At 39.1% G+C, this 18,457-nt stretch overlaps 1 protein-coding gene across 4 annotated transcripts in view; it reads right to left on the reverse strand.

Annotated features, from left to right (window-relative positions):
* Positions 1 to 14,849, reverse strand: part of ssh2 (slingshot protein phosphatase 2) — a 131,063-nt gene extending 116,214 nt beyond the window's left edge. For 2 of the 4 annotated variants that reach the window (XM_004911702.4, XM_004911699.4), the window contains exon 1: positions 14,508 to 14,848. In XM_004911702.4, the coding sequence (XP_004911759.2) occupies positions 14,508 to 14,570 (63 nt within the window). In that variant the 5' untranslated portion in view covers positions 14,571 to 14,848. Of the gene's footprint in view, positions 1 to 14,507 lie in introns of all 4 variants that reach the window. The other 2 variants (XM_004911700.4, XM_004911701.4) reach the window with 2 other exon arrangements.
* Positions 14,850 to 18,457: the final 3,608 nt, after the last annotated feature.

Raw genomic sequence — 18,457 nt, forward strand, 5'->3', positions numbered from 1 at the left:
TCAAAGTAAAACAGAATGTTCCACTTTTGATCAAAAAAAGAAAAAATACTTTTAGCATTCATTAAAAGGAAACAAATATGTTTTTCTGTTGTCAATTGTTTTTTTACCTCTCCTCATTGTATTGGCATTAAACAGTACCTACAAGCCCAAATTGCTTCATCCAATGGAGCTGCAGACAGAAATAACTGCTCTTCAGATGAGAAAAAAATTAAACTTGACAGTGACGTCAGGCCAACTTTTGCCTGGCGCTAGTGCTAGGTGTGGTGCCCTGCTATGCACGGCAAATAGAGGATTTGCACATGGGCATTTCAAAGAACTGGCCCATTCTATGGCACTCATGTTGGTTTGGGCACTCATGTAGAGTTGCCACCGACTGTTAAACTTTTAACCACCAGGAACGTCTGGGCATAAGGGTGTGAACAAAGGGGTGCTGTGATGAAGTGACAGGGGTGGAGCAATGACTTAATGGTGGTGGGGGGGTCAAAGGCTAATCTTTGATGGATTAAGAAACAGAAGAGGTGAGATTGGGATGGATAGGGGCTTAAATTGGAGTGGCTTGGGGCCACAAGAAAAGGGTAAATTTGCTATACCACCCTGGCTTTGGCAGGTGTTTTACCTGGCCGGGTGGAAACCCTACCTTCATAGGATATGTGCATGCACAAGGCAAGAATTACTAGTGCAATTATGTCCCATTGTACACTGCTGTATCTTACTATGCTTAAACTGATTTATAGCCTACATACTAAGGTAATGACAGACAGGCATTTCGTCCAATGCTTCCACCTAGCAGAAAATTAAAACAGTAGGGGATAAAACATCCCTCTCCATCTGTCACCACGTCTAATATATATTTAATTATAACTTCCTGTCCCTGCACACATGGGATGAATTTAAACCCAAACATGCACACCTGAGAATTTAAGGCAAACTTCCCTTCCGTGTGCAATGACAGATAGATGTTTCTCAGCCAATGGAAATCCAACAAGGGGGGCATTTTCTTATAATACACAAGATGCTGTGAATTAAAAGGGCTGTTCACCTTTGAATTAACTTTCAGTATGGTGTAGAGAGTGATATTTTGAGACAATTTTCAATTTATCTTCATTTTTTATTATTTGCATTTTTTTAACTATTTAGCTCAGCAGCCAGTTTGGAATTTCAGGATCTAATTTAACCTAGCAACCAGGCAGTGGTTTGAAAGAGAGACATGAATATGAATAGAGGAGGGCCTAAAGAGAAAGATACGTTATAGAAAGTGACAATAAGAATATTATTGTAGCTTCACAGAGCAATAGTTTTTTTGGCTTCTGGGACCAGTGACCTCCATTTGAAAGCAGAAAAGAGTCAAAAGAGAAAGGCAAATAATGAAAAAGCTACAACAAATAAAAAATGAAGACCAGTTGAAAAGTTGCAGGAATTGGGCATTCTATAACATACTAAAAATGAACCTGAAGGTGAACCACCCCTTTAAGTGACACAAACCACTAAGCATTATTTATGATATATGTTACAGGATATTCACGTTTTTAATAAGACAAGACATACTTTGCATAAAACTCTGCGCTGGATTTCTGGGATACTTACGCTGCACATTTATTGTGAAACAAATTGACTTTTATCAATACATTATTTCAATGATGTATGCAAATAATTTGCTCTAATCAATACAATGACAATAACCTAAATGAATGGCTATGCATTTAGATTACACAAATACATTTGTTGTGAAACACAATGGTGGGAAAAGGAAAACCTATAGTAGATGGAAGAACCTGAGATCTAAATACAAATCATCCCTTTCTGATTCCCCATAGGTCACCGCAAGAGAAGAAGCCAGAATGCTTCCAGCTGCAGCCACTATTGATTGCTAGCTGTAACAAATAGCAATAAACAAAAAAGTATTGCAAGTTAGGGTAATAATTCATTGGTATGAAGAGGAACTAAAGCTTAACAAAGAAGCAGAATATAAATGTTGTACATTATGCTTGTGGTTGTGTACCAGCCCAAGGTCACCGCAGCCCTTTAGCAGGAAAGATCTGTACAGGTACCTCTAAAGATGCCCCCAGTAACTCCCCATCTTAGGGCTGGGCGATATACTGTTTAATACCGAATACCGGTGGTTTTTTTTTAAAAACTATATTCATTTTTCAGATACCGCAATACCGGGGTGTCAGGGTACTCACCCGTGCGGCCTGGTCTCGCGCGCCTCCTTGCGTGCGCACATACATGTCAAAGCGTGCACATCCGCGACGCGCTGACGGCGCCGGTTCTGCGCATGCGTGGGGGGTATTTAAAGCTATCAAACGCCTCCTCCTGTGCTATGTTGTCTGCGGCCTTGCCTGGGAAACTAAGCCTGCCTGATTTACCTTACGACTTTCTCTTGCCGATCCTTCGCTTGCCTGACTCTGATTTTCAATACTGCAGTAATTATTCTCTAATTTATTAGGAAATGGGGTTAACACCAAATCATGCATGGAAAAAAAAAATACCGTCAAATACTGTGACACCGATATAATTTTGAAAAATACCGTGATATAAATTTTTGGTCATACCGCCCAGCTCTACCCCATCTTCTTTTCTGCTAAATCACTGCACATGCTCTGTGCTGCCATCACTTACCTGAGCTTAGGGGCCCACTCACAATATGCTGTATATATAGAATATAAATGTCATGATATAAGTCTGATTAGTAATTAATTCAGATTCACATTATATGGGAGCACAGACACCAGTGAATTTTACATTAGAATTTAATAATCAGCCCTGTAGCATCCACTCATTTGACAGGCAAACATCATTTCCTGCTTGATGGCTTGCAACAACCCCTAAGCTTAGCTTCTCAGCAGCTGCTCAGAACATACTGAGCATGTGAGTGGCACTCCTAACAAAATCCAAGATGGTGAGCTCCTGTGAGAACTTTGAAGGCCGGGATCATTGCTGCTGTAGTGGTGCTGAACCTTTAGGCTGGCACATTAGGTTCAATATATATTTCTGGTTCAATATAGATTTCTTGTCATCTTCACTTTAGTTCTCCTTTAAGATTAAATGTATCCTTTCAGTATGGTGCAGTTCCAAAAATAGTGACTGGCATCTTGCAGGAGCCCCTCTGGCAGTTATCAAAATCTGCAGATTGCCAGTCTAAGTCTGGGCTAATGATTGGGCTATGAGTGTAAAGACCATGTCTTAAATCTCTGGTCCAGTTCCTAGTGTTGTCAGCCATCTCCTGGTGTTGTAACATGGCTATTGCTCATTAGGCAATGCCCCTATTGCTTCCTGCTGTCCTTGTCTGTTGTGGTGACAGATGTGGCTTTCTTCCCCACCTATTTTCCAGTTACAGAACACACACATTTATTTCTAATGACTAGAAGTGCTATTCCAAGATATGCAAATATGCAAAGGATGAATGCCAAGCACCAGCAATAAACAAGAAATTATGCTTTCTTATTGATAGTTAAGGAAAAGTAACATGAAGAATATTTGTTTCCTTTGTTTCATGTTCTATTAAAAAAAACAAAAAAAAACTATAATGCTGTACTGTAAAAAGGGGCTCAGAGTATGAGAAAAATGGAAATTGGGAAAATTCCAATTTAACAAATGGTATCTTTGACAGCAACAGATTTCCATTTCCCTCCGTGCTCAAAACCTTCCCTTTCCCATTAAAGAGAAAAACTATCATAAAGGCTGAAGGTCACAGGAGCAGATTAGAGTTCAACTGCATTACCTTAATGAGTCATCTGTAACAGCAAATGCTTCTCATCAGAAAGCTGACAGGTCTATAATGTATCCAAAACAAATGTTACGTTATGCTACATTATTTATGTTCTATCAGGTCTAATGTATATTGAAAACTGTGGCATGGATCCCAATGCAGTGATGCCACTCGTGGCTACAAGATAGCATTGCCAGATATAGTGGATCGTTAGATTACTGGAAGATTGTGGACTGCGACTCCCAGCAGAGTAATGGGAATTCAGGGAGTTAGTTACATAAAGCTTAGAGAACACACTATATTAAAGCTCTCATATATGAATCCTTCTACAACACACAAGAGCCAAGCATTTCCTGTAAATTATATAGTGAATAAAGTACTCCCTATTGTAAAATATAAGGATATTATAAGTTACTGAGGCATTCCATGAACATATAAAGACATGAGGCCAAAGTCCGAGTATATTTATACAGGTCATGAAACTCTGAGGTGACTTCTAATATCCTCATATTTTTAAAAAATGGTTACTTTATTTATTATAATACAGAAGTTTCATTGAGCTGTGACAAAAATTACATAACTAAGCATTATAACTGATTAAAACACTAAGCACTGTTTATAAGGATATAATTTAATGGAATATTCATTGCTCTTCTGTACTTTATCCTTATGAACAGTGCTTAGTGATGTAATTTTAGTAACAAGACTACTTACACTTTTGTATTATAATAAAGAAACTCCTGCTGTTAAAAAATAAGGATATAAGTCACCAAGGTGTTCCATGATGATATAAAAGCACAAGGCCAAAGGCCGAGTAAATGTACTAGGGTCATGGTACTCCGGGTGGTACTTTATTCCCTATATCAGTGATCCCCAGTCAGGGGCTCTTATGCAAAATGTTGCTCACCAACCCCTTGGATGTTGCTTTCAGTGCCCCCAAACCAGGGAGTTATTTTTGAAGATATACTACCAAATAAAGCCTCCTGTAAGCTGATAGTGTGCATAGAGGCTCCCTAATAGCCAATCTTAGCCCTTATTTGGCACCTCCATTAACTTTTATGATGCTTGTGTTACTCTCCAAGTCTTTTTACATTTGACTGTGGCTCACAAGGTTGGGGATCCAACTATATGCACTATATAAATCATGCTGTGGTCATCAGTTATAATAGATATTTAGTGATGGAATTTTTATCACATGACTAACTAAAACTTTGTTTTATAATAATGTACCCCTGTTGAAAAATATGAGATATCAGAAGTCACTTCGGAGTTCCATGACATTTAAATGGAACCCCTGTGACACAATAATATCCTTATATTTTGCAACAGGGGGTACTTGATTCACTGTATAAAAAACACAGATACCAGTAGGCATGATGTTAGGGAGATATTCACTAGCAATTTACATTATGACAAGCAAGTTAAATATGCCCCACTCACTTCTTTAGTCTCCCTCTGATGTGTTATAGAGTACTTTATATTCAAACTCTACCAGTACGTGGATCTGAGGGGACTGCAGTGCTGACAGCAAAGCCCTGGCAGAACTGCACTACTCCCACAAGTAGTTTGCAGAAGCTAGTATGGCATTGTCTACTCATGCCTGGCAAGTATTAAGGAGAATGTGACTGTAGTAGGAAGAAAGGCAGTTTCTTAACTTCAAATTAATCTCTAGGCACTTAAGTTTATTTCTTATGCGACACATTCAATGCAATAAACTATATATAGCTGAGGCTGCTCCCTATTTTAAAAGATAGATAGGTCATAGTCACTTTCTATCAATATACTGTAGCATTAGGCTTGATCGCCTTATATAGCTGTGTCAGAAGAAGGTAAAGCAAAATGTAAAACAAAACCTGCTGCAATGCATTGCATAGAAATCGCTTCCTTCCATCATAAAAACACATGATCAGTCTGTTCCTATGGGAGCAGACAGAGCTATTTACAATAGCTATATTTCTGGAATGTAAAAGACAGCATTATACATATCATATGAACAGACCCATCTAACCCATGCTTGGATTATAAAGTAACACCATAATCAACACATGAAAGCATTTGTTTGTTGCAAAAACAGGAAAAGCAGTATAGCTCTTAGAAGAAAATGTATTTTAGTCTTTGTCCTTGCAGAGAGCAGTAGATTCTTGTTGTCATGAGATTGCTCACTCCTTCCTTGCCCCCTGGGCTTAAACAAAGCGCTCCAACCCTGCTTGGCTGGAATTTCAGAAACAGGATCAAAGCAATGGGCACATGGTGAAAACAATGATCCTTCATCTGAATAAGGAGGCTCAAAGGTGAAGAAGGTACTGCTGTATCCCATTGCCCCAGACCAGTAAATGTGGACATGGCAAGGTTTTTCTCCTTTAAATTAACTTTTAGTGTGATATAGAAAAAAATTACAACTGGTCTTCATTTTTTATTATTTGAGTTTTTTTTTTCATTTCTGTTATTTAGCTTTTCGCATAGCAGCTCCTCAGTTTGGAATTTCAGCAGCTATCTGCTGGGGTCCAGTTTAATGGGGTTGGTCACATTTAAGTTAACTTAAGGGTGTTATAGAATTGCCAATTGTAACCAATGTTTTAATTGGAATTCATTATTTAGAGTTTTTTAATTATTTACCTTATTTTTCTAAAAATTTCAAATGACCCCATTAGACAAAAAACTATTTCCCTGTGAGGCTATAACTGGGTTCAAACTGGAAAGTTGTTTAACAAAAAGGAAAATAATTTAAAAACTATAAATAATAAAAAAGTAAGTGTATTTCTAAAGTGCCTTAGAATATTACTCTCTATATCTTACTAAACTTTGGTGAGTGGTGAACAACCCTGTTAACCTAGCAACCAGACAGAAGTTTAAAAGAAAGACAGCAATAAAAATAGGAGAAGGCCTAAACAGAAATATAAGTAAGAAAAAGTAATAACAACAGCAATAAAATTGTGGCCTCACAGAGCAATAGGTTTTGTGGCTGCTGGAGTCAGTCACCCCCCCCCCCCCCCCCCCCATTTAAAGGCTGAAGAGTGTCGGAAGAGAAAGTCAAATATTTTAAAAAATAAAAAATTAAGACTAATTTAAAAGTTGCTATGAATAGACAATTCTAAAACATAGTAAGAGTTAACCTAAAGGTGAACTACCCCTTTAATAAGAGTGTATCGCATGCTATGGTTAATGTGCTGAACACAGGGCTCTGTAATTAGCAGTTTTCATACAACAGGCAAATATTACAGGGTGGCAAATATCTAGTCATATACGGAAGGCTATCTGCTCTGGGATCAAGCAATGCACAGGTACAGGATCTATTACACAGAATGCTTGGGACCTAGGGTCTTCCAGATAAGTAGTTAAGTGCACGTTTGCAATAAACTTGCAAGGGCTTACCCTGCCTATAATTGCTTTGGAGTGCCAGTGCTTGCTCTTTTTCAGACTATTTGGGAGGGTGTTGATCCCTCCAGCATCTGTGCACCAAGCTTCACTGTTTGGAGAGCCAGGGTGTGCGGGTAAGAGTTTTCTTTCTTCCAGATAAGAAGTCTGTCCATAATTTGTATCTCCATACCTTGAGGCTACTAAAACGCATTTAAACAATAAATCCAATAGCGCTTTTCACCAGTATGGATTAATGTAGTTTATTTGGGATCAAGTGCATGTTACTGTTTTAAAACTTTCAAATTTAGCATCATTTGCTTAAAATTGACTCTATGAGTGACAGCCTTCACATAATTCAGAGCTTTCTAAGGGATTCCATGCCCATAAACTATTTCAGGTGCCAACCAGAAGTGTAGCAGTACAATGGCATTTTCAGCCAGCATACCAAAAAACAGCACATAGAACTAAACCTACACACAGTGCAAGCAACTGACATTTACACAGCTGGTTGCAAGGAGAGGCCATAAGTACAATGGAGGAGATTCCTATTCACTTTAAAGTCAACAGGGATTATGACACATAAAAGTTAATATAGAGACAAAATACAGAAGCAAACCTTATTTTAACACAAATTTCTACTGGGAGCCACAAGCCACATAAAGACATTAGGGCTAAAACACAAGGTCTCCATGAAGCCGACTACAGCCTGGTTTCTTTCTGTTTTTATGGGGCAAATCTTTACACAAGAAGAACACAAGAATTAGCTTAGTAAAAAAATAAACCTTTTACAAGCAACTAGAAACAGTTTATGTCTTCTAGCCCTTAGGCTTGATTTAATGCAACTTCCTTCTGTGGCCAAAAAGGTGCATGGCTGGCCTTTAGGGTGTTTGACCTCTGCAGCTGCATACGAAACCAGAAGTATTGAGAGTGCGCCAGACTGACCATTATCCTTCTAAATAAACAGCTGTTTACAAATAAAAAGTAAAACCTACATAGTAACAAAATAGTAATTTAGGTTGAAAAAAAAGACATCCACCGAGTTCAAACTTTTAAGATCAAAACATTAAACAAAATAAACCTTTGGAAGATTCTCAGCAAATCATGTGAGTTCCATTCTTCTGCATTGTTTATGTCGTTTTTCAGTCTGGGCACCCAGGTAAAACTACTGTTTATGGTGTGCAGTTACGTTTTGCTATATTACAGTTCCTTATAAGAAGCTATCTAATGTATCTGTTTTTTTTCAGTATACACTGGAAAGTACACTATAGTAGGTAACTATCAAGCAGACGGTAGATAAAGGAATGACTGTAGCTTGTTCATGGCCAGCCACCAGGTCCAATCTGTAAATTCTGGCAAATGCGAGAGGGGCTACAGTAAGATGCTATGCACTGTTACTATTTCCTGGGGGGCTATTTAGGCCAGGGCCTATTTTATATCCCAGTGGCAGCCACTGCATGTTTTTGTACAGGGCGCTATTTACCCAAAGGCTTAACGGACCAACAACAGATAGGCTATATTTATAATGGTTTTAACAGGTTGTATCAGTTATTTGGTTGTTCTTTGCATGTTATTTTGTATGTATAATATATAAACCTTTTATTGTACAGTACTGTGGGATATATAGGCTCTTTATAAATATGTCAATAATAATAATAATAATGCATTAGCCATTATAACTGAAGGAATACCATAAAATAAATAAGGTGGTTGAATGCACAAAATGTAAAACTTCACTACCGTGATACATGTTTCCTGGTGTCCATGCTTGTCCATCTTAATAGGCATGAATCAATCACCTAGAATGAATGGCTTGTTCTGCAGCTAATATGATAGCAGAAATAGCATTGCATAGAAGCCTAGAGGCAACCTTAATACCAACACCCTTACTGAGGCTGCTTAGAAATGCAATTTCAGATCAGGTGGGTAACACCTGAAACCATCCATACTGTTTGTCTATAACTTTAATAGAAACTGCCTGTCACAGGTGGTGGTTCTTTGCCTGAAGATGCTCTAATGTGTAGTTGGGGGCAAAAAACATCTTTAGAAGTGGTGACAGGCTGCTTCCACTGAAGTCACAAAAAGAAAGCATAGGCAGTATCAGGCATTTCTCCATTAGCTGGGAAATGGTCCATGCTCCACATGAAGCTTCATTTAAGCAAAGAGACAAAAAAAGTTGAATATCTCCATGTGACATGCAGCAAATGGATAGGACCTCTCAAAACAATTTGCTTTAAAGGGGATATTATATAATATATATATATATATATACACACTACAGCAAAATGGTAAAATTAACACTGTTGCTCAATCAAAACTAAAAAACCCTTTAAAATATTATCAATGGTTAAAGCATGCTGGAAGCTGTAGTACAAAAACCTAGTGGTTGTATATGTATGATAACTGGCATAGTGCTGATAAGCAGCATTCTCGTTGGCCAATAACCTTGCTTCTTTAAATAATGTATTTATCAACTATGTTAGAGACCTACAGGGTAGTGTATGGCTAGTTTTGTGGAGGGTTTTAAAACCCTCTAATTTTTTTTTTTTAACTTGATGCAGGCATTAATTCAGCAAGTTATATCTTATATATAAAAGTGAATATTACTGACAATATCAAAAGGATGGAGACGAGAGAAATATAAGATGATGACAAGCAAAAGCGTGTAATACAAGGATTTTCGCCCATAGTTCCCCATGCTGTTTGGTGTTTTAATTTCCTCTACTAATGTGAACTCTAATAAAGTAAATTGTAAAATTTGATGCATAACTAGTTCTAAATCAAATTATCAGGTCAGAAATTTAATTCATCAATTTAAGGTGGTCATACAGGGACAGATAAAAGCTGCGGATGGACCTTGTTAGCAGCTTATGGGCTGTGTATGGGGCACTGCAAAGGGCCCGCCCGACCAATATCTGGCCAAAATTAGTCTAGATGTCTATTGGGCAGTTTTAAAAATCCTGTTGGGGCAAGGAACACATCAGCTTGTTGATTCGGTCCTCGCCTTGACAGCCTGGGAGCCAAACGATTGGCTCAATCCAATACTGCCCACATCAAGGTGGGCATATCAGGGTATGATCTGCTCATTTGGCAACCTCGCCAAACTGGGGGATCTTTTAGTGTTCCCCTGAGAAAAAATTGTTACGAAACGCTGGCATAAGCAGCTTTTTTGTTTTTGGTAATTGCATATGAACAAACCGAAAAACTGCACTAGCGGAGTAAACAAAATGTGCTAATAAATTGCTAATGGTTATTAGACCAGAGCATAGCTTCAAAAACCCCACCTTTGCTGCTGTTCAACTCACTGTTTTTATTGTTCCACCTATAACCTACTTTATAGGCGTGCCAGAGTCACACCGTTAGACACTAAACAAGAACAGAACAAGGGAGCTGGGTATCATTATGTACATGGAAGGCAAGCATTGTACATTGTAATTAAGATATAAGGTGTCAGTGTTACAGAAAAACATTTCCTAGGCAAGGAATCTGCTCAAATAACTGACGGCGGCCAAATAGCCCCCAGCAACACAAACCTGTTAATAACTGGATGCATATGTACATCTCTAAGCTTTTTCTAGATACAGGTATGGGATCCCTTATCCGGAAACCCGTTATCCAGAAAGCTCCGAATTACGGAATGCCCGTCTCCCATAGACTCCATTTTAATCAAATAATTCAGAATTTTAAAACTGATTTCCTTTTTCTCTGTAGAAATAAAACAGAACCTTGTAATTGATCCCAACTAAGATATTATTAATCCTTATTGGATGCAAAACAATCTTATTGGGTTTAATTAATGTTTTATTGTATTTTTAGTAACTTAAGGTATGGAGATCCAAATTACGGAAAGACCCCTTATCTGTAATACCCTTGGTCCCTAGCATTCTGGATAATGGGTCCTATACCTGTACAAATAACCCAAAACAAACAGCAGAAAAGAAAAACACAGCAAAGCAATCAAACTATATGGGGGCAAAGTGCAAAGCCAACACATCCCCAGTTATTGTAGAAGTGAGCAAGGTTTGATAAAAAAGAAACAGCTATGAATATGTAAATGAAGATATCATACAGAAGAAAATATGTTGGTAAATCAAAAAGTCACCAGGCATAAAGTAATTGTTTAATGCTAGACTGGAATGAGAAGGAAGCAAACATTCTAACAAGACTTTAGACTGGGCTCCACCAAAAGGGGGACCACAGCCACTGAAATTACATATATACTTTTAATTGAAGAATTCAGCGTTAAGGAGGCCATACATGGGCAGATTGTAGCTGCCAATTCGCCTCCTTCAGTCCAATTTAGCAGCTTATCTGTCCTTGTATGGGCCACTCAAACAGCCAACCACCTGATATTTGACTGGATCGGCCATATATCAATAGGACAGGTTTAAAAATCTAATTGGAGTGATGACTGCCCAGCTTTATTTTGGAAGACATGGCATGACTAATTGAAACTGTAATTTAGGGGACTTTAAACAATTTTATCCATAATACCCATTATATGTGAAGCTCCAGTTTCCATCTCCCTATATCATTTACACTATAAAAAGCCAAAGTTGGAAATAGACATACATATCTGTAACGTTCCCTCTGAGTTCTTGTAGGCCATGAAAAAAAAATCAATTTCTGTACACTTTCTATTAATTGTGATTATAAGATGATGGATGGTTTTGTGCAAGCACTGTGTACACTTATAAACACACATTTACAAGCAAGGTTGTCCAAAAGGTGATAAGTATTTCACAGCACCACTGGATTCCCCACAAACGAATCCACTACATCACACTTATAGGTTCTTCCCAAAATTTAGAGGGAAAAATTGGTTTGGAGAATGATATAGTCTATTAAAATACAATAGGTAGATATTTTAGTTTACACTTCCAGTTTAACACCTGAGTGTGTAGACCCCAATGCCATAACTTAACTTAATTAAGACCCTGTGTTGATTGTGTTGATTGTGTGTTTGCTATATTTAAGTGAAGGATGAAATTTCACATTATTTATGGGGATAACAGAAACCCAAACTATACAGCATGCACACACATTTGCAGCCTTACACACACACACACACTAATCCTGTATTTCTACATCTGGTACCCCCTAGTTCAGGCTCATATGTTTTATAGGAAAGTCAGATACAGGGGAAAAGATGTTTCCCATTTATAGCTTAGTACCAAGACTTGGTTTCTGTACTGGTGGTGGTATGTATTAAAAGCTGTATAGAAGTGTTTTTTTATATATGATGGATTAACTCTCAACATAAAAATGTCAACATTACTTTCTGGTTATGAAAGAGCATCCCTTCACCCATATGTCTTGCAAAGAACACTAATGTTGCACAGAATATAGGCTAGAGAATAGAGCTTTGTTATATGCGGACATCAAAGAGTTATGATCACCATACAGTAGCGGAAATAACAATAAAGTATTCCTGCAAATATCTCTATGACATTCTCAAGAAGTACCATTCCCCTCTGTACAGAAAAAATTTAAAAACCCCCTACTGACAGTATAACGAGGATTCTAAATCTATGGTTCGGGACCCAAAAATGAATCCCCATGCTGTATAGTAGGGATTCCCAACCTTTCTTACTTGTGTAAAAAGAATTGGAGAGTAACACAAGCATCATAAAAGTTCATGAAGGTGCCAAATAAGGGCTAAGATTGGCTATTAGGGAGCCTCTATGCACACCATCAGCTTACAGTGGGCTTTATTTGGTAGTCAATCTTGTTTTTATTCAACAAAAACTTGCCACCAAGTCAGGAATTCAAAAATAACTCCCTGGTTTGGGGGCACTGAGAGCAACATCCAAGGGGTTTGTGAGCAACATGTTGCTCCCGAGCTACTGGTTGGGGATCACTGCTGCATAGGGTGGATCTCCATGATGCCTATAGTTTCCTGCAATAAAGAGTACCATTTAAAATAAAGGTAAAATACTGACTATAAACCCTTTTGTGGTTCACCATGATGATTCCCAAAAATAAAATGATAAAATAATAAGGAACACTGCATAATAAGCTAAAATACAATTTCCCAGTTTGAATCTCATGGGAGCTATCACAGCCTGAGCCAAAGTTTTTCAATGAGCAAAACTTCTCATTGAGAATAATTATTGCGTAAGTGTGGCACAAATATGCCAACAAACGTGTCAATAGTTTGCATACAACATACAAAATGGAGCAGCCAAAAAGCACTCCGATTCCATTTAAATGGAGGTAAAGCCAACCTTAATGCTTAATTAAAACTAATCTGCATGACAGAGAAGCCAATGGAGATATTTATAGCTTTCATACATACAAAGGCAGAACTGAAAATAAAAAGTAGTGCAGTGACACTTGTAGACATAGCATGCCAGGTCTTGTTTAAGATACAATAGCAAAATAGTATCAAGCAGTCTGGCAGCAGGCAACAGGAAATCAATTAGGTTTATTAAAACAACATAACTCCCTGCTTCACCACAACGCTATTGAACAAAAATGCTTTATTATTCCCCCTGCCTTCTATTAATAACTATGTGCCTCTTACAAGAAAACTGTATTTCAAGCATTTGGGGGAGGGGGGGGGTTGTCACCTGTCTACATGCTGACAGTTCCTGTTCAACAATGCAATGCAAATCATACAGCCTGTATGCTTGCCATTTCATCACAGCTGGATGGAGGGTACCAGCCAAGCTTCAGGTTAGCCTGGCAGCTGTTCCGCCATGCCAAGGAGTGACTCTTATGCCTACAAAAGCTATCAGGCTACTAAATAGGCAGTGTTAACGACGGTTTTAAACATGGCTCAGGTATATATATATATATATATATATATATATATATATATATATATATAAAACTTGTGACTATGAACTACAATTCCCAGAAATACCTCTATGGCCAGGGGATGCAGGGAACAAAGCAAGCACTTCATTCTAAACAAGATGTCATAAAGCTCAAAGCCAGCCATTAGCAAGCCTCCCCATGAGACTATAAGCCAACTACTGATGTTACTGTACCCGCCTGTGCTGTAGAAAGTGATGTCCCTGGTGTCCCTGACCCTCTCAGGAGAGAAACCCTGCCAGCCTGTGTGCCACACCTACCCCTTTCTAAAAAAAAAAAAAAAAGGGACACAAGACAAATGCTCTTTTAGTGCCTGGAATGCCTGTTAAACACATATATATATATCTTTTTTTTAATAAATATATATATATTTTTTACTCTAATGACAGAGGGTGGGTATGGGAGCCCTGCTATACAATGCAGTGTTAGAGAGAGTATCCCTGTTGTGCCAGGCCTGGGTAGCCCAGGAGAGGAAGCCAAGAATGGCCAGGAGACAAGAAGAAGCAGCAGCAGCCCGGGCGCATGCGCAGTAAGGCGCCGGTGGACGCTATAGCAGGCAGGAAGCCTTGGAAATCCCAGACAATGGGGTTATAAAGGAAACCATGATTTTCTCATTATCACTCACCGACACGCAGGGGCTAGAGGTGGTGCTGGGGGTGGGGGATCTCTGCACTGTAACCAAAGCCATCTAGCAGAATGAGCTGGAAGAGGAAGAGAGCCGAGGCTGGTCAGGCATATTTAGCTCAAGGAGACAGAGAAGGAGAGAGCTTGGGGCTCCGCGGTTCAGAGACACGACTTGAGGTTCCTGAAGAGGCGTCACAGATGTGCAAATCCTTAGAAGGCTGAGCGCAGGAAGCCCCCTCAACAACCACCGCCTATTCACAGACAGTCGAACAGCAGCAATGTATGTCTCTGTATGGATGGTTGCCACTGCGCAGGCGCGCACTTGTCAGCCGTCACTCGGCCCCACCCACTTTCCACTTTCTCACTGGCAGGGCGGTGGGTCAGTAGTTTGGGGCAGCAACGTGCGGCTTTCCAGCTGTTGTTCCATTTTCATTCCGAACATTGGCTGCTGGGGATGCTGGGGATGCTGGGGATGATGGGGCTGCTGGGGCTGCTGGGGCTTGTGTCATGCACCAACATCCACAAAAGCTGCGGATTTAAGATTCCGCTTCATCCTGTGTATATACATACATATGAGTATATTTGTTTAAATAGGCGCATTCGTGAAAATTTCGTGTTAAACAGTATACATACAATTTAATATTTTCTGATTTTTGCCTATATAAATATGACCGTGGGCGGGGGTATTTTATTTATTGTTAGTACTAGAGCATTTGCAATTGGATGCTATGTGGATTTTTTTTCATGCGTTATGGGTTGTAGTCACAAGCAATATGAATTGTATGATCCCACAGAAGGGAGCATTTTAAAAGGATAATTGTCCCTAATGGTTATCCTCAAATAAGGCCAAGATTTGAAGTTTTCCTCCTGTTGAGGTCTGTACATTGTGGTAAAATTAAAGGTACTAAGTTGTCTACTTTTCCTTCCATTAAGCAAAGTTTCAGCAGTAAAGGCTGAGATATCAAGTTATAACACTATTAGTACTGCTAAACCTTGGGCCACCAAGAAGTTGCACAATCTAACAACATAAAATGCATCCCTTACCATCTTATTACATATATAATATTTGGAAAATGGTGCACCTATATCCCTCCAAACCTCCCTCAAGCCCAATCTTCTTGTAACATGCATTTTGACATATTTTAGGGCTGCTTCTGCTCCAGGCACACTGACTGGAGTACCCCATGTTCTCTTTAGATGGAAGGCCTGGGCAGGAACCCACCACCCTAACTTTGCCTCTAAGGGATGAGGGCAGATGAAGCATATATCCGCTTCTCTCTGCCCTGCACTTTTCTGCCTGGCTGAGAGAAGCAGATCATACGCCACTCTGTGTGCGAGCAGTGTACGGAAGCAGATCCGCTTTTTTTTTAGCTAGGCAGAAAAGCGCAGGGCTGAGAGAAGCGGACATACGCATCGTCTGCTCTCGCTCTAAAGTGTTTTTTCTTGTTTTGCATTGTCAAGATATTGGAAACAGCATGGTTAGTATCGCAAACACAGGATTAGCATCGCAATAGCCTTGGATATTATGCTTGTTCAAGAAATTATCCAAGGCCCTCTTAAAGGCATTAGCAGAATCTGCCATCACAACATCACTGGGGAGGGCATTCCCCAACCTCACTGCATCACCGAATAGGGTGATGCAGTTAGGGTAGGGTTAGGTGATTCTGAGTAGTTGTAATTGAGAAAGGAGTGTCAAGAAGTAGGATGATGTCAGGAACGGAGACGATAAAAGAGTGCAAATGTGCCGATTTGATGTCCCAGGTGGGACAGGATCTCCATAGGTAGTGCTATAGAAAGACTGAGACCCCAAACTATCATTGGTGAAGACCAGTGCCTTTGGAGATCTGCTTTGCTGTTGGAAAATTCACAAGCCAGAAGCTGAGCTCTTCACTACTGTCCTGTCTGCAGCACTAGCTTGACTGTAATGTGGGGAAGAAGGCATACCCCTTTACGGAGGACAGGCAGTAGTGCAGGAGGTAGTGAAGCTGAGGCTAGTGATCATCTGTTTGGAGGATACAAGCCATGCATTAAAGGAAAAGTATCGCCTTTTTTCAAATGACTGAAAGTTTTAACAGGTATTTTCTAATAAAGCATTCAAAATACTAAATGGTTTGCAGGATATGGCAATTATTGGGGCAGGGTAGAATAGATTTTTTACTTAAAAATTTTTAGTGTTAACTTTAAGTTATGCTTTACCAAACCAAAAAAACAAGAGTTAAAATACCTTAGATCTATGTACTTAGCCCCACAATTTTTGTCTCTATTTTTGTATGCAAGCTATATATTCAGTATTCACACCCATTTATTCTATAGCACTGCATAATGTTATTTTATAAATCCATGCAGCCTTCTTCATACTTCCTTTAATGTTCCTCTCTAGTTTGTTGTGAACTTTTGCCAGCTTTCTGACCCTTGACATGCTATTTAAATTTTGTCATCTGTCACCTACCCTGACTGACCCCTGGCTTGGACTGTCTACAATACCCTTGTTACACCTGGCTGGTGCCCCAGTTGGGCAGGATCTCCGTAGGTGCCTTTGCTGAAAGTCCAGGGCCCAAAAAATGCACTGGTGATGACTAGTCCCTACAGAACTCTTCTGCTTTGCTGTAGGAAAATCCACACAAAAGAAAAGAGCTAGGCTCTTTGGCCATCTGCTGCCCCAGCTCAATTGTATTGTGGGAAAGAAGGCATACACCTACACACTAGTACCGATTTGCTTCAAGCATGAAGGTTGAAGTTCAGCACTTCTTTTTTGGAGGGGTTTTTATTTATGATGAATGTCAATATTTAAACGAAGATGACATTATTGGGAAGGTATAGTTGTGATTTTCTTTTAACAGGAGGGGGAAACAAAATAGAAAAGATGCCCTTTCCTTCAGGCAATGCCAGCTGCCACTGTCTTCTTCCTGAACAATAAAATGGAGTGTAAGTCAAAGGAGGCTGGAAAATCTAGAGTTTTGCTTTTAAAAAGGGGTGCAGGCAGAGGCAGGTTAAAGTCACTGTTTCTTTTGTTCCTGCCCTGGCAGACTGGAGAGAAGAAAAGCAGAACATTACAAAGTTGATGTAGGGACTGTTCACTATTAAGGGGCTAGAAAGGGATTTTTTACCTTACTAACACAGATTGGAAATGGTGTTGGGGGTTTTCACCTTCCTCTAAATGAAAAAAAGGAGGCCACTGTAATTTAAAATGTTAATACAGTGACCTCCACATTTAACAACTTAAAAAGCATGTCTGTCTTCTTATTTCATTAGTCAGTGTTGCAACACATGGTGTATGTTAATATTTTGGAAGGTGCTGGTGTCCCTTTCCTATCTTGCACTAAAGCCTCTAGCAAACTACTGCAAACGGATTTAATTAATGTGTCAAAAAGATGTGTCAGAATGGACTACCACTATCTATGCCCAATTACATATCCAAGACGTTCCTACCAAAAGAGGTCATCCATTCACATCAATCATTAAAGAAGTATTAGCCAATATACTTAAATATTGTACTTAAACTGACTTCAATAATCTTCTCTCAAAGGGGCATCAAATTATGGAATTACTTTCATTACCCTGTAAACACGTGAAACACTGCAGCCATTCGCAAAAACAGAAACCTTGCTGAACACACCAACCTTCCAATTACCTAGAGTAGTATTAAAAAACAGGCTGCTAAATACAATGTTAGATTATCATTGATCTACCAGAACACACAGTTGTCTCGGCTGATAAAGCAAAAAATAGATGCCATAACCTGTCCCAAGCTTGGGCAAGTTTCATTGTCTTATATGAGACACATATTGAACAGTGCAAAAATGTAAGTTCAAACCTACAAGCCCTAGCACTAAATTAATTTAAAATAGGAAATAGGATTACTGAGACAGAAGTGTGAACTGTACAGAGACAAGTGGGAACTGTAGAGAGAAATTAGGAGACAGGAGCATGACACACTACATCTGCCTGTAG

The sequence above is a fragment of the Xenopus tropicalis genome, chromosome 2, assembly GCF_000004195.4.
Source record: "Xenopus tropicalis strain Nigerian chromosome 2, UCB_Xtro_10.0, whole genome shotgun sequence".
NCBI lineage: Eukaryota > Metazoa > Chordata > Amphibia > Anura > Pipidae > Xenopus > Xenopus tropicalis.